The 23,829-nt window shown below is 44.9% G+C and overlaps 2 protein-coding genes across 13 annotated transcripts in view; both read left to right on the top strand.

Moving 5' to 3' along the window:
* Positions 1-7,369, top strand: part of dapk2a (death-associated protein kinase 2a) — a 22,817-nt gene extending 15,448 nt beyond the window's left edge. For all 7 annotated transcript variants that reach the window (XM_047363715.1, XM_047363714.1, XM_047363713.1 and 4 more), the window contains 4 exons: positions 4,503-4,578; positions 4,672-4,824; positions 4,995-5,040; positions 6,265-7,369. In XM_047363715.1, coding sequence (XP_047219671.1) covers positions 4,503-4,578; positions 4,672-4,824; positions 4,995-5,040; positions 6,265-6,921 — 932 coding nt within the window. In that variant the 3' untranslated portion in view covers positions 6,922-7,369. The remainder of the gene's footprint in view (positions 1-4,502; positions 4,579-4,671; positions 4,825-4,994; positions 5,041-6,264) is intronic.
* Positions 7,370-10,474: 3,105 nt separating this feature from the next.
* The window catches only part of herc1 (HECT and RLD domain containing E3 ubiquitin protein ligase family member 1), a 76,099-nt gene continuing 62,744 nt past the window's right edge, over positions 10,475-23,829 (top strand). For 4 of the 6 annotated variants that reach the window (XM_047362602.1, XM_047362603.1, XM_047362601.1 and 1 more), the window contains exons 1-8: positions 15,072-16,048; positions 16,783-16,878; positions 19,409-19,603; positions 20,463-20,774; positions 22,120-22,216; positions 22,553-22,696; positions 22,825-22,952; positions 23,478-23,622. In XM_047362602.1, coding sequence (XP_047218558.1) covers positions 15,098-16,048; positions 16,783-16,878; positions 19,409-19,603; positions 20,463-20,774; positions 22,120-22,216; positions 22,553-22,696; positions 22,825-22,952; positions 23,478-23,622 — 2,068 coding nt within the window. In that variant the 5' untranslated portion in view covers positions 15,072-15,097. Of the gene's footprint in view, positions 10,585-15,071; positions 16,049-16,782; positions 16,879-19,408; positions 19,604-20,462; positions 20,775-22,119; positions 22,217-22,552; positions 22,697-22,824; positions 22,953-23,477; positions 23,623-23,829 lie in introns of those variants that run through there. The other 2 variants (XM_047362598.1, XM_047362599.1) reach the window with 2 other exon arrangements.

Genomic DNA, 23,829 nt, shown 5'->3' with positions numbered 1-23,829 from the left:
CCTGGGGAATGCGGCACCTGTAGCCCATTTCCTGCACACGCCTGTGCACGGTGGATCTGGATGTTTCTACTCCAGACTCAGTCCACTGCTTCCGCAGGTCCCCCAAGGTCTGGAATCGGCCCTTCTCCACAATCTTCCTCAGGGTCCGGTCACCTCTTCTCGTTGTGCAGCGTTTTCTGCCACACTTTTTCCTTCCCACAGACTTCCCACTGAGGTGCCTTGATACAGCACTCTGGGAACAGCCTATTCGTTCAGAAATGTCTTTCTGTGTCTTACCCTTTTGCTTGAGGGTGTCAATAGTGGCCTTCTGGACAGCAGTCAGGTCGGCAGTCTTACCCATGATTGGGGTTTTGAGTGATGAACCAGGCTGGGAGTTTTAAAGGCCTCAGGAATCTTTTGCAGGTGTTTAGAGTTAACTCGTTGATTCAGATGATTAGGTTCATAGCTCGTTTAGAGACCCTTTTAATGATATGCTAATTTTGTGAGATAGGAATTTTGGGTTTTCATGAGCTGTATGCCAAAATCATCCGTATTAAGACAATAAAAGACCTGAAATATTTCAGTTAGTGTGCAATGAATCTAAAATATATGAATGTTAAATTTTCATCATGACATTATGGAAAATAATGAACTTTATCACAATATGCTAATATTTTGAGAAGGACCTGTACCTGCTGGAGATCAAAATCAAACCAACATTCTAGTCTTCTGGTTAAAACAGCCGCTGAGATTCTCACTCTGTCTTTATAAATTCTGTATATATTAAAGAAGCTTTTTTTAAAGCTTTGTATGAGGGGGATTAATACCTGAGAACTTCAGGAAGGTGACAGAGAGAGGTGCCCTCACAGCTGATAATCTGATGACAGGCGTCAGCTCTGAAACACATGGGGTGTTATTTCCATCAGAACCATCTTTCAAAGTTTAAATTGGTCACAGAAAGTTGGACATTGCCTGACTCAGTTATAATTTTGATCTATTTTCCAGTTTTTCACAATCACAGATTAAATTAGAGGATTTGTTTTGAGATTTTTTGAAGACAAACAAATATGGATAGTTTTAAATGCACCTTTACCAACTCTCCAGCTTCGTTTACACCCAACATTAGACATCCATCCTCACAGAACCTTCTAATGAAAGGGATGGCTCTGTGGGAACTCTCAGTGGAGCCACCAATCTCCAGCTCCATTACGCACCCCTCTTCATCTTGGAAAGAAGTGGTGGTTTGTTGTTGATCACCCAGCCTGAGCCTGAAGCCCCAAATCAAGACACGGCCATCCTAGTCCTCAACTTCCTCCAACCGATATAATTTGCTAAAAGAGGCTATCAATCAGTGCCCCACCAGACCCCCTGCCCTGACTTGTCCCTCCACCCTTTCCAACACTGCCATGCAGTTGGGGGGTAGATAAGGATCCCCTCCTTCTTCAAACTCTGCCAACTCTTCAGTTCTCAAGCCTCCAAATTCGGATCTTACGGATCTCCCATCAACTAAAGTCCTGTGAGCCTCATCCACTAATTCCTCCGACGTCTTGTTTGGTAGGGCCTTCATCATCAGTCTTTATGGGAGGGTTTTCAGGAGGTACCTTCTCTGTTATTCTGGAGAAAATTTGAGTTCGGCTCTGCTCCGTCAGGTAAGTGAGTGATCATTCATGTGGGATCAAATGATCCAACCAGACCATAGTCTGTATCACTCAGAAACATTTTAACCAGTTCTTCTGGTTTATCTGTTTTTATCTCTGGGACGATTCCCACAGCTGGTCGTGGATCTAACAGCTTTAACTGCCCCTCACCAACTCCTGCTTCAGTCTGCCTGTAGGTCCCTCAACTTTGGCTTTATTGATCATTCCAACTTGGAAGCATTTCTCATTTTCTAGGTCAGATGGTGTCCATCCAATCAGGTCTCTCAGTCATGCTAACTGCTAACATCAGTTACGATGTTCATCCGTCCTCACAACCATGATGGTTTATATCCCAGAGATCCACCCTCCCTACTGTTAGGTGCTGTTACCTCTGAACACTAGCGCCCCCTACAGCTCTAACCTGGCACAGCCATCATCTCCATGTCTTCCTAGACCCACACTTCCCACAACTTCCAATCCAAATTATTTATAAAGCACATTAAAAACAACAAATAGTTGACCAAAGTGCTGCACATTAGGACAATAAGTAAGATAACAACACAACAACTCGTGTTGCGTTGACCATAATGGAAAAACGATGAGTTTTCAAAAAAGACAGTGAAGAAGCCCGCCTAACACGTAGAGGCGACCCGTTAGGCAACTGCAAAAGCCCGATCACCTCTGAGCTGCAGCCTCATCTTCATAACGGGTCGGAGCAGCTTGTCAGCTGACCTCAGAGCCATGAAGGAGAGTAAAGGTGAGAGTGTGTAGCAGACATGGAACTGATGAAGGTGAGCCAGAACAGTGATGTTTCCTCGCCTGTTTGATGGAGTTAGAAGACGAGCAGCTGCATGTTGGACAAGCTGAAGGTGAGAAGGAGCAGCCTGCTGACCCCACAAATACAGCGTCTTACAATAATCAAGGCGTGAACTTTCTTTTCAGAATCCTGCCTGGAGAAAATTAGCTTGTTTTAGCGATTTGTTGCAGCTGGAAAAAGCTTGTTTGATCTTGTCTGTGAAATCTTAGGTCGCCATCTAATTTCTCGCCCAGATTGGTAGCAGTGGATTCTAAAAAGTCAAAGAGCCAAGATTCACTTGGCGGATGCCACAAGGGGCACTTGGGCAGAATAATATGACCTCTGTCTTTTATTGTTGAAACTCAAGAAAATCAGGGCCGGCCAAGCATTGGTTTAATTCAACAAAGGATAAACAGAGAGATGATCAGATGATGCTCTCCAGCTGACAGATCAGAAATTTCCCACATTCCAGTTTATTTGTCAGCATGTGTTGACCCATTTCATGTGAAGGATAGAAATGGCTTCTTTCAGCATTAGAGACACAGAACCTAAAAAGATGTTTATTGTCTGTCTCTAATCAACTGTGAGGACCTCTGACACATCAGATTCACTTCAGTATTTCCTATTAAAAGCCTGATCTATTTCTGAAAGATTAGATTTAAAATTTATCAGAATAATTTGGATTTTTTACATCCTACTGAAACATAGCAACAGGATGGCAACTTTGTGCATTTTAATACCTCTCCAAATGATGTGTTTTTACCACACCAAGCCTGTGAGGTCACTATGGAGGTCCTGCTATTGTATTTAAAGACAGCTACATCTGCAATCTAATGGACAATGGCTCAGTTACTATTTTTGAATGTCAGGTAGTTTGGAAAATGAATTATTGTAATTTATTGACTCTCTGGTCTGGTTGGACCTTTTTGTGATATTTATCCTCAGTTGTCAAATAGAAAAAGGTTTTAATTCCTGGAGATTTAACCTGAATGTTGATGCCTTCACCTGCAGCTGCAGGTTTTGCAACAATCGTATGGTCCTTAAGCCTTAGACAAAAAACAGGCTCTGTTCCTCATATTCTGCTCATAAAATGGGTCATACACTGGATCTGGCTTTCTCCTTACAGAGTTTCATGTGAACAACCACTGCTGCGTTTTTTTTAAGGTCTGATCCAATGTTGATCCTGTTGCATACATCCATTAATTAACTTCCTTTATTTGAAATAGGGTCAAAACAGGTCCAGGAGGGAACCCAGTCTTCCCGTTGCCTGGTGACACCCCGCAGCTCATTCTGGGGAATCCTAATTTGTTCCAAGGCTTGAAGGGATATTTAGTCCCTTCAGCAAGTCCTGGGTCTTTCCCATGGTGTTCTTCCAGTGGGATGTTCCCAGAAAACCTCCTAAGGGAAGCCTACAGGAGGTGTCCTGATCAGATGCCCGAACCATCTTAACTGACTCCTTTCGATGCAGAAAGGCAGCGTTTCTACTTCATGCTCCCCCCTGTGAAAGGTGCTAAAGAGATAAACTGTTTCTACATCCAGTTTTAGGTATTTCTAGACTTACTATTTTCCAGTCGATTTCAGTTTTTCTGTCCAAACTGGACCTGAAGGTTATGTTTAACCTCTCCATAAAACAAAGCAGACACATAAAACTTTGTATGTTTAAAGAATTTAAGGATTTGTTGGAGTAAAACTCTTGTCTGCCTGATGTAGGAAAATGGTTCTGTGGGAAATCCCCTCTCCACAGGGAGGGAATCACCACAGAAACCAGAATCACTGGTTACTGGTCTTATACTTAGCGGTGTCTCCTTTCTCAAAATATGTTTGCGTTATGGCTGCCCCCATTGACCTTCTGTCATAAGGAGGCTCCACATTTCTTATTGAGCTAAAAGTTAGACAGTTTCACCTTTCAGAGTTTCTTATATTTTCTACTTTATTTCATTTTTGTACTTCCAAATAATCAGCATCTAAACAAGGTTGTCCCAGGATCTAATGTTCTGTGTGGTCTTCTGCTTTGACCATTAGGCTGGATGTCTCTGAGCTGTGATTTAAAGATCTAGTCTTCTCATATTCTGTATTGTTTGCTCTTTAAGCTCCAGAGATCGTGAACTACGAGCCGCTGGGCCTGGAGGCGGACATGTGGAGCATTGGAGTGATCACTTACATCCTGCAAGTGAACCATAAGCATCATGAACAGAACTTCTTCAACTGTATTCAGCACCGTACAGAGCGAACAGGACAGTAATGTTTGTCTCGTTCCAGGCTGAGCGGGGCGTCTCCGTTCCTGGGGGAGACCAAACAGGACACGCTGTGGAACATATCAGCCGTGAACTATGAGTTTGATGAGGAGTTCTTCGGTCACACAAGCGACCTGGCCAAGAAGTTCATCAGCCAGCTGCTGGAGAAAGATAAGATGTAATCAGTGAGATTTGATCTCCCGGCATGATGATCATGGTTCATCTGAGGTTCAAAGAGATTTAAAGATTATCATTGCATGGATGACATATGACAACATTTCAGTGAGTCTCCTTGAACATCATGCTTCTGGTGGTAATGAGGTGCTCCTTATTCTGTTTGTCTCCAAGGAAAAGATTAAGGATTCAGGATGCTCTTAGTCACCCATGGATCAAGGTAATCTGATGGTTTACAATCTTAGTCTAGTCAGATTATTTCATTCAAATACTGCTGTCCAATAGTCTACACATATGATCCAAAACAGGAGATCAGAAATCAGTCCAAATGGTTCTAGTTCATGTTTCTACTTTCCCAAAAAGAGTTCAGATAAATATTTTACTGGACAGAGACAAGTGGTCAACAGTTCTCCAGGGTTCCTGAAGCTCTTTCAGAGTTTTTCGTTTGGACTTCAGCTGCTTTTTCACTCCGTTTCAGTCTAAAGGCAGACCATTTTCTTACTCTGACCAGGCAGAAAAGTGCTCCAACACTGAAGTAATGAAGCAGACACAGAACAAAAGATCACAGAACTTAACAAAGAACTGAATTTAAACTGGGTATTTAGCTCCTTCTTACCGGCAGCCTGTCAGTTGTTCCCATTTCTTTGGTGGAATCTGTTTTAAAACCCAAAGACAGACAGAAAACAATAGTTTAGCTCCAATGAGGTAATTTCCCCAAAACTGGGTTACTGGTGAGCCTTTTAGAACCTGTTCCAATCAGGAGAAATTATGGTTCTGATAAAACTGTCCACAGCTGAAGTCCACTAATCTGTTCTGTCTCAGCACACGTCAGCATGGGGCCTCCAATGTGTGTTTGTGTCCATGCTGATCCAACACATGCTGGACTGAGGAAATATAGAGGAACCTGGCTGACCACCACAGGACCTGAACATGATGCAGGCAGTCTGTGGTTGGAAACTCAGGAGGAGTTCTGACTGCTCGGTGCCACCAGGGTCCCTGAATCCCTACCAGAGGAGATCTGGAGTCGGAGTCTGGGGCCCCTCACACCAGGCTGCTGTTTCTACACATGGTGGTCATCGCTGGTGATGCAGAAACAGGATTCTCCTACATCTGGAGTTGTTTCAGACCCCCAGCTAATTATAAACTAGAACTGGTCATGAAACTGTGGATGAAATTACAACCAAATCAGATCATTTCTTCTGGCTGCTGAATGGTTTCTGTATGTTAGTGTTTTAGCTGTCTGGAGGAAAACGCTGAAAGAACTTAGAATCAGGACCAAATGACAAGAAATTCAGAATATTGTTATTAAGATATTTCCAGTCTGACAGTGAAAATAGATTGTTGTTAACGAGATCATTCCGGTTTCCAGAACCTTGGAAACCAGAATGAAGCTTTCATAAAGTATCCCTTTGTTTTCTAAACTCTCCTGCTGTTGTACCCGCAGTCCAACGAGCTCAGAGAGGAAAATAAAGCCCAGGAGCTAAAGAAAGGGGAGCGCCGGCAGCTGAAGACCAAACGTCTGAGGGAATACACCATCAAGTCGCACTCCAGCATGCCTCCAAACAACACCTACGTGAACTTTGAGCGCTTTGCTCAGGTGGTGGAGGACATTGACCAGATGGAGAACTCATTCTCCAGCCTGGCGGCGGCTCACGACTCTTTGCAGGAGGACATCGATGCCTTGGTCTCAATATACAATGAGAAGGAAGCCTGGTACAAGGAGGAGAGCGAAGCCGTACGGCACGAGCTCTCCCAGATCCGCTACGAGTTCAGGAAGGTGGAGGCGTCGAAGAGAAGCCTGCAGGACGACATGCAGGGGTTCAGCTGCAGCCTCGCTGCTGTCGGCGAGCGCTTCCAGGAGAGGCAGGGTCACTTCGACGCCCTGCGCCTGGAGCTCAGCAACGAGCTGAAGTGGGTGCAGGAGGTGGTGGGCTCCCTCCCAGTGGACGGAGGAGGTGGAGGGTATCCCAACTGTAGCTTCACCACTGTCTTCAACAACGATGTGAACGAAGCTCTCAAGGAGCTCCTGAACCGCTCCTGTGGAGGAGAACTGCTGTCAGGAATCAACCTGGACTTCACTGAGACCGGACAACAGCGATAAAAACCCAGGTCCAGATTCAGAAAGCTGAAACAAGACGAAGCCCGATCCATTCAATGTTAGGCAACAGATTCACCAACTGGAAAACCTGAGGAACTTTTGTTCTTCCAGTGCTGAAAACATCTGATCCTGAAGGCACGATTCAGCTGGGAAAAGGACAACACTATGATGTCACACATCGGCCAGGACATGGAGGCTCTTTGCAGGGTCCCAGTGACATCTTCTCACCTTCCAACATTACATCTGACAGAGAGGGAGAGTTCCCCGGCTGGTTTGAGAAAGATCCAAATTCCATCGCACAGGTGGTTCCTGGACAGAACGTGGTGGTTCTGTATCTATGAATTTAAGGTTGTTACGCAGTCTGGAAAAGTTTGGAAAAGAATGGAATTTAATTTCAGCTTTTTCCAGGTCTGAATAAACATGGAAAAATAAAACAAGAGTATGGAAAATATTTGTATTTCCAGGATTTATTCCCTATCCCACTGTTTAAATGTTGAATCTTTCCTTCTGTCCTTCTCTCTTTGGGTACTTCCTTTCTTTCTTCTTTCTGTGTGCCCTTTGTTTTTTCTTTCCTTCTTTCTCACTCATGTTCTTCCTGCGTTCCCTACCTTTGCTTTGGATTGTGGATTCCATCATTTGCAATGAATGTGCATCAGGTCTGAGGTTTAGTTACTGCGGGGGAACATGGAAACATCAACACGAGCATCTCTCTCCTCTAATAAACAGGTGGAAGCCTTCTTATTGGTTTGGTGGATGTTCTGTATTGCTAAGTGTTTCATAGAAGCAGTTCTGCATGGAGATCTGGTACCCCAGCTAATAAATTCAAACAGCAAGATGAATTGTGATCCCAGACAGTGCAAAATCATTCGAGCTAATCTTTCATCCTAGCAGGGAGGAGCCGCCCTGCAGGAACATCCTGGAACAGATCGGACATTACCTCCAGCTGAGACCTGAAATCAGCACCTCCGCCTTCCTCACCATATGTAGCTACTGGCTGCTATTCTGAGACCATGTACAGTATTTACTTATGAGGATCCTATTTTAGGCCGAAGCTGCAGCTTTTATGGCTTTCATTGTGACAGAACATAACCATCCATTCATCCACTATTAGGTGCAGGTGGAACATGCTTCTCTGCTGCTAAATCCTTCAGCTCCTTCTGGGAGTCAGAAGACATATAGTTCCTCTTCTGAGTCCTGGTTCTTCTCTCTTTGATGTGGAGGAACGTCAGCTTTACTTCCAGCTCCGTCTAATGATGGAGCTGCTCCTGGATCACTAAGCCTGGCCACCCTGCATAGGAAGCTCAGTTTCAGCTGCTTGCGTCCAGGATCTCGTTCTTTCAGTCCTCATCCACATGACTGAGCGTTGGAGCATAGAATAGGTCCGGAGCTTTGCCTTTAATGGAAGCTGCTTTATTTTTAAATTAGATTAAATATAAAAATGGCTTCAGGCTGATGTCATGACTTTAACTGTCACATTTCTGGCTTCCTAGAACATTCTTGCTTTCCTCATCAAACAGCTGCAGGAAGCAGAATAACAAAAGCAGTTTAAACTTATCAACGCTGCTGACAGAGTCACACAGTTTGTTTGAGTCATGTTGTTCTTCTGCTCAGGAGGACAGATTAGCTCTGAAAGCAGAGTTCAGAAACTGAGACAACAAAAAGAAATGTATGTATCAAGTTTCAAGGCAGTACTGTTGTCTATTAGCACTCAGTCAGAGAAAATGAAACCCGAAAAATAGAAACATGAGCTTCAGAGATAAGAAAGGAAATGTTTCTGAGGCTGGGCTTCTCTCAGACTGCGTCGGCCTGATAAGCACAGCAGCTTCTTCATGTCCGTGCAGACTGGATTCCTGTTCATATGACAATATTCTTGGTTATAGAAGTTAGAAGATATTTATCCAGCTTACATCACATACTGAGCTTTTATAATGATCCCTAATATGGGCTTTTTAATATCAGCAGCACTTTGCACAGTTGTGCTGTTTGTAAAGTCAGCTTGGCTAAAAGTATTCAGTCCCCTCATTCACATTTGTCACGTTCCAACCACAAACTTCAATGTTTTTTATAGGGATTGTAGCCGATAGACCAACAAAAAGTACCGCATCACTGTTAAATGCAAGGAAAATAATACCTCATTTTTAACATTTCAAGCAAAAACATGAAAGAAAAACATGGTGGTGGCTGCATCATGCTGTGGGAATGCCTTTCTTCAGCAGGGACAAGGAAGCTGGTCAGAGGATGGAGAAGACTGGGTGGAGGTTCACCTCCAGCAGGACAACCACCATAAACATACAACCAGAGCGGCAGACGGTAGCTGGAAAAGAAATCATAATGGCCACCCCAGGTTAGAGAAAAGAGAAATTTTCCTGGCATTTATTGACACATTTCCATAATTATTGAGCCAGCTGTTTAGTTTGAAACATTTCACGGGTTTTTAAACAAGCGAAAGCTTTTTGTGATCATCCTCGTCTTCTGTTTGAATTTACATAATTGATCTTTAAAGTTGGAGGCTTTCCGAATCTGTATGTTTGGATTGTACAGGACACTGAGAGGAGCTGCTTTTGTGTGTTATGGGTGAGAGGCAGACAGGCAGCGGGGAGCCTGAAGGACAGACAGACGGATCAGGGCTGGGGCTCTGTGAGGGGACTCAACGCGCAGGAAGCTCCCGGAGCGGCATGTTAACCTTATCCGAGATCGAGCTGCTGCCGCTGCTGCTGCTGCGGTCTGTGTGAGATGAAGCTCAGCGGGCTTGTTGTGTAAGCCCTGCATACAGAGGAGGAAGAGGAGGAGGCCTTTTACCTTAACGGTGAGTGAGCGTCAGGATCCGAAGTTCGCTTCCGATTCGGCGCTGCAGTAAAGGTCTGATCCGCTGTTTTCAAGCAGTCTGGCTCTCCTTGTTGGAACCTAAATTACTTAGAGCAGTGAAACAAACTGAATTATTCTATAATAAACAACTATTCTAACTCACATAGTCAATCTATTTATAAAAAACAAGGAAGTATTTCAGTGGTGTTTTTTGCTAGTAGAAACACATAATATTACGTGTTGCCTGAAAACCGATCCTCTTTACATAGTTTATGATTTGTGAGACATTTGCTCTGTATAAAAGCAGAAGAAAGGACAGTTTTAATGCTGTTTTGGCATTTAGACCACCTCGCCCTTTTCTTAACAGCTGTGGACAATCTTTATTTTTAATAAGTGTAGTTGTGTAAATTATTTTTACTTAAAAATATAATCATTCAAATCTAGTTGAATCATCAGATCATTAAAATGAAAAAGCTAATTTGATTTTAGCTGTTTTTATGAGAGCGGTTAAAGGAAATAAGCAAAATAAAAGAAAATGAAGGGTTTTACATAGCCCAAAGTTACATATTGAAATAATTTAACATCGATATATTCCTGAGGCCCAAAAACTCGGCTAAACTGAAAACCACTGACTATGACTGACGTAAGATTTATAAATAAAATTAACTTGAGTAAAAAGAGGGGAGTAGCCCTTTAACTGCAGTGACGAGTCGGAAGCTAACTTCAGCTGCGCCGCTGTTAGCCGTTAGCTGCTGCTGCTAGGTCGGTTCAGCGCTGTGATGCAGCAGATAACCAGGCTAACGTTGACCCAAAAAGGTCTGCTTTTATAAGGTGGGACACTTTGGACCGGTCTGCATGCTGGTAATGTATTCTAAAGCCTCTTATTTGACCTCCACTGAAAGGTGTCACCTCTCGGTTTGGTTGTTTTTGTGTGCTCTGCCTGTTTTTATGTGAAGGAGCTAGCTAACGTTAGCAGCAGCAGCAGGGGTGGTTGGTTAAACTCTGTCATTTTTGGTTCCGTTAATATCCAAACTGTAAACAAACCGGTACCGTTGTGGGTTTTAACAGAACCCAGAGAGGCTGCTAACGTAAGTGGGCCGACGGCATGTCGGTACTGGGAACCAGTCCGCGTTGGAGCTGTCAGATTTGTGGAACTGTTAGTATTGCTAGCAACAGGAACCAGGGTTCTGGAAGCTGTTCAGCCTGGTCATGGGTTCCTGCCAGAACCGAGATGCAGATGAATTTGTGTTAATCATATTTGTTTATTTCCTTTTATAATGGATTGTCAGGATGTTGTAAAGAAGCTGAAAAACAGGCGCAGATTTGCATAATTGACAAACTACCGCTACATGTCGCAACAAAGCGTAAAACGAGAAGGTGAGTGAAACGATGGATTTTAGTGTTGAACCAGGATCTGGAGCAGAGTGAGAGCCCCAGAGCTCTGACCTAGCCCTGTCAGACTCCTTACATAATCAGCTGCCTGCCAGCATTCTCCTCACCGAGCCTTTCTGACGCTTTCAGACTGACGCTAAAACCAGTAGAAAGCTACTGCTGCTGCATCCATTCCAGCTGCTGCCCGTGGAAATAAAAAGCCACAAATAATCACGTTGAATAGTCCTGATCCAGACCTCGTTTCTTCATATACAGATCAAACATAACATTATGACCACCGGCATAAAGGTGTGTTCAGGCATGGGCTGCACTAGACGCCTCAAGGTGTGCTGTGCTATCTGACCCCACCTAGCAGAAGATCCTGAAAAATGAGGTGAGTAATGTGGGATCTCCATCAAATCCTATAAATACTTGTCCGGATTTTGATCTGGTGAATTTGGAGGCCAATCCAAACGTTAAACTGGTTGTTGTTCTTGTTGCTCTGTAGCAGGGTTCATTGTGCTGCTGAACGTCAAGGAAAGGGTGTATATGGTGTATATTTGTGCCGTTCCAATCCCAAACTCCAAGGTATTTTATTGGCCTTTTATGTGAAAACCTATGAGATAATACATCAGTTGTCAAGTCATGCCACAGATTCTAATAATAATAATTTAGACTTTATTGATCTCACAATGGAGAACTCACCCCATCCCTTAGGGAGCAGTGGGCTGCCATCGTGCGGCGCTCAGGGAGCATTCAGGGGTTAAGGGTCTTGCTCAGGGACCCCAGAGTGGCGGCTGTGGGATTCGAACTAGGGTACTTGTGGCCTCTCCAGGACGCAAATGCCCTGCTCTCTAACCACTAGGTCACCACTCCCCCAATTCTCAGTTGGATTCAGATCGGGACTTTGACTAGGCCATCCCAACACATCAACACACTTTGATCTAGACCATCCATAGTATCCCTGGCTGTATGTTTGGGGTGGTTGTCCTGCTGGAAGGTGAACCTCCACCCCGGTCCCAGTCTTCTACAGCCTCTTAACAGGTTTTCTTTCAGGATTGTCCTGGATTTAGCTCCGTTCGTCTTTCAATCACCTCTGGCTAAAATGAAGATTCCCCACAACATGCTGCTGCCACCACTGTGTTTCACTGTAAATATGGGGTGTTCAGGGTGATGTTTAGTGTTATTTTTCCTCCATCAGTAGCGTTTTATTGACCAGAACGCCTTGTTTTACACAGTCTTTAGTAAGAAACGTTGGAAAACGTGTCATTTACCTATCACTTCATAATAATGTGCTACTGTGTGTTGGTTTATTTCATTTGATCTCAAACTGTGGAAAAAAAGCTCAAGGGTATGAATGCTTTACAAGGTATTGTGGGTCCATGTTGGAAGTAGCAGAACCCAAGGTATCCCTGCAGATCATTGCCCAAACCATCACACTACCTCCACAGGTTGGCCTCCTTCCCACCATGCGTCCTAGTGCTATGTGTGCAGCTAAAAATGGGATTAATCAGAACCAGTGCCCCTTCTTCCATTACTCCCATGATCCAGTTTTTGTAGTTGTCTTAAATAGTTTCTTCAAAGAGTCGAACTCACTTAAATTCTCATGCAGCTCACCTGTCAGAACAAATTGTTCACCTGCTGCCTGATATATCCTACCCACTAACAGGAACCATGATGAGGAGATTATTATTGTAATTCACTTCACCTGTCAGTGGTCATAATGTTGTGCCTGATTAGTGTATTTTTCCTTCCAAGCAGCCAGATATTCCTGAACTAAAGGCCTCAGTGTCTTTTGGTTCCTCCACCACGCCTTGCCCCCACCAGCAAGCTTCTGGTGTCGTTGTTCTGCTAACCCAAAATGGTCCCTCAGAGGAGACCAGAACCATGCTGCAGCTCTTCTTCATCTTCTAACAATGTCCCTCTGACTTCACTAGGGCTGCAACTGCCCTTTTTGTACAATTTGTGCGTAATTAGTTCTATGAGTGGGTTCTTCTTTCAGAAAATGGCATGTTTTAGTGGCTGTGTACAATTACTAAATTTATTGACGATTATTTCAATAATCGATTAAACTGAGTGTTTCAGCCCTAAACATCACTGGAATGCTCTGTGTACTAACCATGAAAATCCAAATAACAATAAGTGTCAAAGGTAGCGTTTTTATAATTGGGAGTGCATCGGCATTAACTTCTGTATCGGCCGATTTTAGTTAGTTTTTAACATATCGGTACCGGTCCGATAAGTATAATATTACGAATATAACAACCAATGATTATTTGCATCTTGTTGCTGTTGTGTTTCGGGGGGAGGGGGTTGGTCATGTGGCATTGATGCAGCACAGGATTGTGGGTAGTTTAATTGAAGCAGAGAAGGTATGTCAGCAGTGTAGTTGTTTTTTTTTTCATGATGTCAAACAGGTAGAGAAATATATAATATTGGTAAATATTGGTTATCGGCCATAACAGCAGTATTAACTTGTATATCGACCCACATTTGCATATTGGTGCATCCTTAACTGTAATAGTCAGTCTGTTAGGTTATTTTAGCAGCAGTAGGAACAGTTGTTCTTGAAAATCTTAGTAAAACGAGTCAGATGATGTTATATATTTTAATTTGACATTTTTGTGTAAATACCATCCACTGTGGTATTTTAACCAAAGGTTATCAGACCATGGGAATCTCTGGTACATGTCTTGAAATCTTCCATCCCTAATATTCAGATATACTATTTCCTGTTTTACCAGCTCCTTTAAAAAAGCATCAGAAGTATCCTTCTGCGGGTAGATATGGTTGGGTTTTCTGCAGGTTCTCTGGGGTTCTGGAGTCCTGTCTTTGGAGATTAGCTGCGTTTTACTCGGTTTCAGTGGGGAAATGACACCAGTCACTGGTGGTTCTGGTTTGTCATTGACGTTGGAAGCCGCCATCACTATGTCTACACTTCACTCTAACCAGTAGAGACGCAACGTGTTCTCTTCTTCTTTAGTTAAATCTGTACAAAATCCCAAAGATAACGATGCTTCATGGACAGAGGACCACTTGAACACAGTGGTTGATGTGACTCTGAATGTCCGGGTCAGGTTTTCTCTGACCCAGCCTTTCAGACTCTGGCCACCAGCTGGAGCTACTGGACACTTCTTCTTTTCTTTGTCACTGTTTCAGCTTCCTGATATTTGGGGACATGTTGCTCAGCATGATGAGTGGAATTCATGCTTGGATGATTCATGTGTGAGTCTACTATGTTTCTGTTGAAAGCCTCCAACTTTAAACTGCTGCCAGGACTGTTACTCAGTGCTGTTCACCCTTTCAGGCATAATATTAAGACCACTCACAAGTGCATTAAAATGTCATAAGCTCCTGGCAAACACCCAGGCACAATTCCTTTAAAAATGTAGCTTTTTAACAATGTACTTATATTTTACTTTTTTCCTCAAAATAGGAAAGACCAGGGAGCATTACGGCTGCACAGTATGTCGTCATGGCGACATCAGTGTGTGCAATATTCATGCAAAGGACTGTTTGGAGCCCAATAAGTGTTGGCTAATTTATTCCAAGTGTTCTGACATGTTATTGTAATATTTGGCCAGTTGCTGCAGGACAAGGCTGTTTACTCCTCACTATGGCCAGCTCTGGTTTTAAAGCTGAATCAGAACATGTAAAACTCCATGTATTACACTATTTTGATCCCTGCTGAGAAATGGATGTTTCTGTTAAACCTTTAAAAAATGGGCGCAGACTTCAGTAAACCACTCTGTGCCCTTCTTAACCCCAGCTGTGGAGAAACTTTGGAACATGTTGGACTGTAAACAGAAGCTTTTACTGTTTATTCAAGAAACTGTGTGAATCTGTGGCTGTAATGAGGAGAAACGTGTACAGGTTCTCTGCTCAAAGCCCAGAGGCAGCACCAACAAAGATGACAGGGATGGATTTACTGTGTTGGCTCAGAGCTGGTGTAGAAACGTTCCTCCCTCTGCTTTCAGGACTGATGGCTCCAGAGTGACATGCCATGGCCCTGATGATCCCCCCAGTTAAACTCAAATGGCTGGAGCACCTGAACAGCTCATGGATCACGGAGGACAGCGAGTCCATCGCCACGCGGGATGGGGTGTCGGTGCTCTACTCCAAGCTGCTGGCCAACAAAGAGGTAGTCCTGCTCCCCCAGCAGGTGCTGTGCCTGAAGGGCCCCCAGCTCCCAGACTTTGAGCGGGAATCGCTGTCCAGCGATGAGCAGGAGCACTACCTGGATGCTCTGCTCAGCAGCCAGCTGGCCTTGGCCAAGATGGTCTGCTCTGACTCGCCCTTCGCTGCTGCGCTGCGGAAACGGGTGCTGGTGCTGCAGCGCATCTTCTACGCTCTCTCCAACAAGTACCACGATAAGGGCAAGGTGAAGCAGCAGCAGCACTCCCCAGAGAGCAACTCGGGTTCATCTGATCTGCACTCCGTCAGCGAGCGGCCGCGATCCAGCACCGACGCCCTCATCGAGATGGGCGTCCGCACCGGCCTCAGCCTCCTGTTCGCTCTGCTGCGCCAGAGCTGGATGATGCCCCCTCCCCCTGGTCCTGGCGGAGGTCCAGGGGGCAGCATCAACTTATGCAATGATGTCATTCACACAGCGATCGATGTGGTCAGTTCGCTGCCGCCCCTCTCCCTGGCCAACGAGAGCAAGATCCCTCCGATGGGCCTGGACTGCCTCGCTCAGGTCACCACCTTCCTGAAGGGAGTGACCATGCCGAACTCCGGGGCGGATATTTTAGGTCGCCGGCTGGCCTCGGAGCTGCTGCTGGGGTTGGCTTCTCAGAGGGGCTCCCTGCGCTATCTGCTGGAGTGGATCGAGATGGCATTGGCTGCGGCAGCTGTGGTCAGCACGATGGAGCAGAACAAGGTGCTGCAGAGCCAGGAGGGCCTCATTGGATACGACTGCTTCATGAACATCCTCATACAGATGAGGCGCTCGTTGGTAAGTTCATGTTCATTGTAAGAGTAAGGTTGAACTGGACTGAGGTGACAAACCTGTTGGTCTCACAATCTGAAGAAAGGTGAGATTCTTTTCACGTCGTCTGGAGCAATCTACAAAACACATTTAAAGCAGCAATCAAGGACAATTACACTTCAGCTAAAATTATATACAAACATGAGCAGAAACTAGTAATCAGAACATCATTAATCAACTAATGAATAATAACCCAAAATAAGCAGTTTAATGTCTGTTTAGTGAGTTTATTTCTCTCTCAGGAGCTTAATGAAAGCGTGTTGAGGCTTAATTTGAGCGAGGAGCAGCATAAAACATCTTAGCTCAGATGAAATATGATATTATAAGAATTCTAGTTAAAGCAACAGGTTACTTTAACTAGACATAAAAGGTCCAGCAAGGACATTTTCAAGGGACACTAAAGAAAAACCGTTAAAGTAGGTAAAAAGTCAAATCTGATGTGTTTGGGAGCACATCAAATAAGACTGGAATACTTATTTCATTGTTCTGATCGGTCCAAGACTCTGTAGGTTCAGTAGAAACATGATTTCAGAGAGTTTATTGAACAGGAGGCAGAAGGAGAGACTCTGTTTGTGTTCTCTGTCTTATCTATTGTGTGATGGTTCCTAGATTTCAGTTATCAGATAATTTCACATCCTGTAGTGTGACTGGTTGAAGTTTTGTGTGGAATCCATGGTGATGGGTGGATTTGTTTGTGTCAGGGCTCCACAGCAGATCGCAGCCAGTGGAGGGAACCCACAAGGACCCCTGATGGTCTCTGCTCCTTATACGAGGCAGCGCTCTGTCTGTTCGAGGAGGTAAGAAGTTCAAGCAGCTGTTTCACCAACATTATTACATGGTGGAGTGATGCACACACAATGCTGTGAACAGATTTTTTGAACACTTAAATGTTTCAGATCATCAAAGTTAAAAAAGGAAAACCTAAGTAAACACAAAACACTGCTTTCAAATAATATTTTTATTCAAATGAACCTTCCCTGCAGGGAGAAGCAATTGCTTCTTAAGCCTGATAATTATTTGGCCACCCTTAGCAGCAACAACTGACCTCAACACTTTACGATAAGATAACTTTATTGTCCACCACAGTTTTCAGGTGGAGCTTTGTCTTTGGCATCTGGCAGAACAAGCACCCATCCAGCATTCACAGATAATAATAAAAGACATTATTAAAATAATGTAGCTAAAAGCAACAGCTTCATAAACCCAAGTTACTGAATGCATTAAAATCGCTGTGTCACTAAAACAACAGTGATTAAATCAGTGTGTGTCTGAGGTATTCCTTGTTCTTCATGGACACAGCTGAGGGCATAAGTTAGTTTTATAGCGCTTTGTTTTTGTTACGGGACCATCAGTCTCCTAGCAGATAGCAGCAGCTTTAGGGAGGACTGCAGGGGATGTAGATCAACAGAAGACATTTGCTGGTGACTGATTATCTTTCCAGCCTGTTTGACTACCTGCTTCAGCTTGTTTCTGTCCATGGTGAGGAGGGTCCCATACCAGGAACCTAAATTACAGGAGACAACGCTTTTTTTATACCAGTTGCAAGGTGTTTTTACTGGCATTGATGCCCTTATCTTCCGTAGGAGAAAGAGACACCATCTAGCCTTTTATACAGCACTGGTCTGGACTGGTCAGTCTGCCCTTTCATGACCACAGGTCTAAAAGAAGGCCCGGTGCCTGCTGCTGAGTTTCCTCAGGGTTTACTGCCGTTTACTGTCAATTTTACTGACATTGATGTCCAGGAAGCTGTCACCGAACCAGGTGGAAGCTGGTCTATGTGCTGAAAGTAGAATGGACTATCGGTGTCCTTCAGGCCGGCCACCAGGGCCGGGCGTCCTTCTCAGGCCGTCCACCGGGGCCGGGCGTCCTTCAGGGCGGCCACCGGGGCCGGGCGTCCTTCAGGCCGTCCACCGGGGCCGGGCGTCCTTCTCAAGCCGTTCACCGGGGCCGGGCGTCCTTCAGGCCGGCCACCGGGGCCGGGCGTCCTTCAGGCCGGCCACTGGGGCCGGGCGTCCTTCAGGCCGGCCACCGGGGCCGGGCGTCCTTCAGGGCGGCCACCGGGGCCGGGCGTCCTTCAGGGCGGCCACTGGGGCCGGGCGTCCTTCTCAAGCCGTCCACCGGGGCCGGGCGTCCTTCTCAAGCCGTCCACCGGGGCCGGGCGTCCTTCAGGGCGGCCACCGGGGCCGGGCGTCCTTCAGGCCGGCCACCGGGGCCGGGCGTCCTTCAGGCCGGCCACCGGGGCCGGGCGTCCTTCAGGCCGGCCACCGGGGCCGGGCGTCCTTCAGGGCGGCCACCGGGGCCGGGCGTCCTTCAGGGCGGCCACCGGGGCCGGGCGTCCTTCTCAGGCCATCCACCGCGGCCGGGCGTCCTTCAGGGCGGCCACAGGGGCCGGGCGTCCTTCAGGCCGTCCACCGGGGCCGGGCGTCCTTCAGGGCGGCCACCGCGGCCGGGCGTCCTTCTCAGGCCGGCCACCGCGGCCGGGCGTCCTTCAGGGCGGCCACCGGGGCCGGGCGTCCTTCAGGGCGGCCACCGGGGCCGGGCGTCCTTCAGGGCGGCCACCGGGGCCGGGCGTCCTTCAGGGCGGCCACCGGGGCCGGGCGTCCTTCAGGCCGTCCACCGGGGCCGGGCGTCCTTCAGGGCGGCCACCGGGGCCGGGCGTCCTTCAGTGTAGCGTAAGAGCTGAAGTGGAGATAAGACAGAACCTTGTGGAACACCAGTGTTCAGGACCCTGCAGTCAGAACATTATTGATTCAGATCCTCTTAGAAACTCCATAACTTGAAATTACACAAGTGCTTTAGAAGAATGTGTGGCTGGACCGTTTTAAAGGCAGATGAGAAGTTCAAAAGCTTATCTAGATCACACTGTACTTTATGCTGAAGGGTGAGTTTTTAAAGCTTTTTTATGTTAACTTATAATGGCAAACTAAAGATAAGCCATTATAAAAAATAAAGTAATTACAGGACTGAAACAAAGGTACACACTTCCTTAACGAGTATTAACACTTGTACTACGTGGTGTCTAGTGTTTCACCAAACAAGAAAGTGACACTTTTAAATAATATATTTTTCTAAATGAGGGCTGAGTTGCCGCCTAGGTATTGGTTTGCACCCTACTTAAGGAAGTTCAAATATTGTCATATTGTAATTAATCATATTTTTCTCTTAACTAGAAAGAACCTTGTGCTTTCAGAAATGTTACCATGGTCTCGAGTATTTTTCTTAGTAACGGTATCGAGTTTGAGATGTTGGTATATCCAACAACCCTGTGGAGCAAACGCTGTTTGACATCAGTGTTTTCACCTCTCTTGTGTTATTTTTGTGGTCCAGGTGTGTCGCATGGCGTCAGACTACTCTCGCACCTGCGTCAGTCCTGACAGCATCCAGACGGGCGAGGCTCCGGTGGTCTCTGAGACCTGTGAGGTGTACGTGTGGGGCAGCAACAGCAGCCACCAGCTGGTGGAGGGCACGCAGGAGAAGATCCTGCAGCCTAAACTAGCTGCCAGCTTCGCCGATGCTCAGACGGTACGTGGAGGTGGTGGAGATACACTCTAGAGTTACAATGCATGATGCTGTTTGTTCTCTAATGTTCTCTAACAAACGTCTAAAGCCTTTACAGAACAGCTGCATTTATACTGAGATTGAATCACAGATGGACTCTGTTTACTTTCTTTGTAAAGGTTACAGTTTTATCAGGTGCAGTTGAAATTTTCTTGCATGATGTACAATAAAAATGAAATTAACTTGAACTTGTCTCTTTTTTAGTCCCACCTACCTTCTTTTTCTTTGTCCTTCTTCCTACATTGTTTTTCCTTCTTCCCATCCTTCTTTCTGTCCTCAGTCTCCTACCTTCCTCCCTGGTATCCGTTCTTCTTTCTGTCCTTCCTTCATTTCAGTCTGTCTGTTTCTGTTTTTTTCAGGTTCCATATTTAAAATCTGAACACTGGAAATATCTACCATAATTCATGGTGAATTTTTATATTTTACAATTAATAAAAGGCTCAAAATTCTGGAGTTTTAAATGACAACATTCATCATTATTATTATTATTAAATCAGTAAATTATTATTATTATTTATTCATCGTGTAATAATAAAAATCAAAGATTTTACCAAAAGGGAGTAAAAGTGACACCTTGGTGGTTCTAGTTCTGACAGTCTAGGACCTTGTCTTCATCCTCCTGGAAGATGGTCTTCGTTTCTGGTCACTGCTGAGGTTTCGTATGCGGTCTGTGTTGGAAGTCAGCACCTGGATCTGTTGCTGGTCTGCGCTTGGAGATGTTTTTATCGTCCCAGTTTTATGAACGCTGGTTCAGTTAAAATCAAAAGGAAGCTCCGTGCTACAGCAGAGTTAAACCTGCTTTCATGTTTTCATTTCTTTGCAGATCGAGGCGGGTCAGTACTGCACGTTTGTGATTTCCTCTGACGGCTCCGTCCGGGCATGTGGGAAAGGCAGCTATGGCCGTTTGGGCCTCGGAGACTCAAACAACCAATCGACACTCAAGAAACTGACCTTTGAACCTCATCGAGCCATCAAGAAAGTGTCATCTTCAAAGGGCTCTGATGGTCACACCCTGGCCTTCACCACCGAGGGCGAGGTCTTCAGCTGGGGCGACGGTGATTATGGAAAACTGGGACACGGGAACAGCTCGACTCAGAAATATCCGAAACTCATCCAGGGGCCGCTGCAGGGGAAGGTAGGCTTCAACCCTCCATCTCAGCCTCGTATGCGGTGCTTTTAACGTGAAGGAAATAATGTGAGACACGTCACAGAACAGATGGACAATGTTTGTGGCCTGAAATGACCACGGTGGTCTCTTCAGACTGCTGCAGGTCAGCCACGGACATTGATGCTGTCTTCTGTTTCTCTCTCCTTCTGAGACGTTCCAGAGCTTAGGGTTTCTGATGGCTCGCTGCTCAAGGAACACAGGTTCAGGTTATAGTTCTGGGGGGCAGACAGCAGCTGTTGGGCTGTTTTTCCAAGTATTCCTGAGTCCTCTTGGAGGCACATTTCACTGGGACATGATATTCCTTCATGACGAGTTTGTTGAGACTCTCTGTATTGTTCTCTGCAGATTCTGCAAAAAATGAACCTTAAACCCAGTCCTGGCACCAGTTAACTTGCTGGTTGTTAGTTCTTCCACATCTCTTTCTGTTTTCTAAAATGGGGAACGAATATCTTCTTCATTAGAAACAAACAAAACGTTGCTCCAGATCAGGCCTTCAGGACAGCAAGAAAAAATGACGTTTGACATGATGTTTGTCTGGGTTATTTACCCAGATTTGTTTTCCATCATCATGATCTTTCTGACCTTTACCATCCTGGATTTCACCAACTTCTTCCTCCATTGTTGGTTTTAAACAGAAAGTGCAATCAGCCAAATATATTACAATCAAGCTAAGTTGAAAGAAAGAATTGCGCTTGAAATATTATAACCATCAAACAAACCACCGAATCAGTTCTTTGGAATCTCAGTTTTACACTAATTGAAACTAGAATTGTGATCTGATATGTAGAGCAGCTCTAATCCAGACAAAATACATAAAAATACATTTTAGCTGTGGACATTTTTCAGTTTCTTAGTAAAAATCAAATTATTTTTTTTCCTCTAGACTTTAAGAAAGATATTCTAAGAAGAAACTGAGTTTCATTCTCTACCTCTGCTTATTTATTCATATATTTTATTATAACTTTTATTAAAAAAAAAAACATAAACCGTTTTAGGCCAGCTTGACCATTTATACTTATGTTCAAATGTCATTTTTAATCATTTTAGTTTTATTTGGCAGTGTTGGAAGTCCTCCTCCGTGTTTAAAATACTAATAAGATATGTACCGGTATGTATATTTTAGAAACTTTATTTTCTGGGTTTATTAGTCTATAGATTATTTCCTGTTTTTGTGTCTATTGAAAGCAAGCCCAAACAAACCGAGGAATGACAGCTTCCTGGGAATGCATATGGTGTTTTTTGTGCAGAATATGCAGAAAATCCCCTCAGCCTTCATCGTTTTCCTCATACTGGTTACCTTTGTGTGTGTCAGGTGGTCGTGTGTGTGTCTGCTGGCTACAGACACAGCGCTGCCGTCAGTGAGGACGGAGAGCTCTACACCTGGGGGGAAGGAGATTTTGGGAGATTAGGTGAGTGTGTTTCCATCTTTGCTGGCTTTGCTCTTTGTTTTTATAAAAACAGTAAAAATATCAGTTTCTGTTTGAGTAGCTGTGTTCGACTGTTTTCTGTGGTAAGCTTGCTATAAATGTTTGATGCAACCCTTTTTTTGCACTGAAGACCTTTTGGTCTGCTAACATGGAGCTCATGTTTTCACATGTAAAGTTTTCTCACAGTTTATTGGTTTTAGAACAGATCCTGTTTAATGGAAGAGAAAATTGTTCCCTCTGGGATTTTCTAGGAAATTCCTCATTTAGTTTGACTTTCCTGCCTGACGTTCCCAACCTCTCTGATGTCCCCTCATGCAGGACACGGGGACAGCAACAGCCGCAACATTCCTACTCTAGTCAAAGACATCAGCAACGTTGGAGAGGTGTCCTGTGGAAGCTCCCATACCATCGCCTTGTCCAAGGATGGACGCACTGTTTGGTCCTTTGGAGGAGGGGACAATGGTGTGACCTGCTTATTTTATAACGTCCTACAACCATCTGAAAGTTAAAATATGAACCAATTTTCTTGCAGCTTGACGTTCTCGGAGTCTGTTTTTAGTGTTAAGCCTCTCCGTTAAACATCACTGCAGGAAAACTCGGACATGGTGACACTAACAGAGTCTACAAGCCCAAAGTGGTGGAAGCCCTGCAGGGGATGTTCATCAGGAAAGTGTGTGCAGGAAGTCAGTCGTCTCTGTCTCTGACTTCTACTGGACAGGTAGGACATCCTGGAAAATCTGCAGCTTTCCCAGCTTTTCCTCAGACAGTTTCCTGAGCTCTGAGCCAATCAGGTTTTAGCAGGAGCTCTGGTTGGCTTCTGCTCTACAAAAAGAATAAACTAATTTCATTTTAAATACTTTTCATGTTTTATGAAAATGCGGAAATCAAAATGTAAGCATTGCTATTGTTCTGTAATATGAACTTTGACCCCTGGTTTAGAACTGGGTTTATACTGGAGTAGTTTTATTTTGCATTCATAGTTTAATACACTGTTTGACCTTTTCCTGTTTATAGTCCATGAATCGGGTTACACTGAAATAAGAGCTTATTGGAAGTCTGATGAACTCAGCTCTTTTTTGTTAACGGCAAAATTGTTTCGTATTCTGTCAGTGTTTGATAAAATGCAATAAATATTTTTCTTTGTGCACAGTGAGTTTGGTTTCTACCCTGAAACCGGTTTCTAGTGTTGAAGCCTTGGTGAGCGTCAGCTGGTTCTAGTCAGTTTAACCTCCCGTGTGTCCAGGTGTATGCTTGGGGCTGCGGTGCCTGTCTGGGCTGCGGTTCCTCTGAAGCCACGGCTCTCAGGCCCAAGCTGATCGAGGAGCTGGCCACGACCAGAGTGGTGGACATTTCCATTGGGGACAGCCACTGCCTGGCCCTGTCTCACGGTACTGCTCTTATCTTTGCTGTGTGGATTGGATTGGGTCATACATGCATGCACTCAAGTTCTGTTGACTCAGTGTTCAAATGTTGATTTGCTGAGTGTGCAGGACTGTGTTTGAGGACTGTTGTAACAGCAAACACACTCAGTCCTGTCCTGAACATTTTGAATCCTGACATGACTTCATATTATTTCTCTTATTTGTGCACGCTTA

This window comes from Girardinichthys multiradiatus, chromosome 4 (genome assembly GCF_021462225.1).
Source record: "Girardinichthys multiradiatus isolate DD_20200921_A chromosome 4, DD_fGirMul_XY1, whole genome shotgun sequence".
Classification (NCBI taxonomy): domain Eukaryota; kingdom Metazoa; phylum Chordata; class Actinopteri; order Cyprinodontiformes; family Goodeidae; genus Girardinichthys; species Girardinichthys multiradiatus.
The sequence above is the reverse complement of the archived record's forward strand: the minus strand, read 5'-3'. Positions and strand labels throughout refer to the sequence as shown.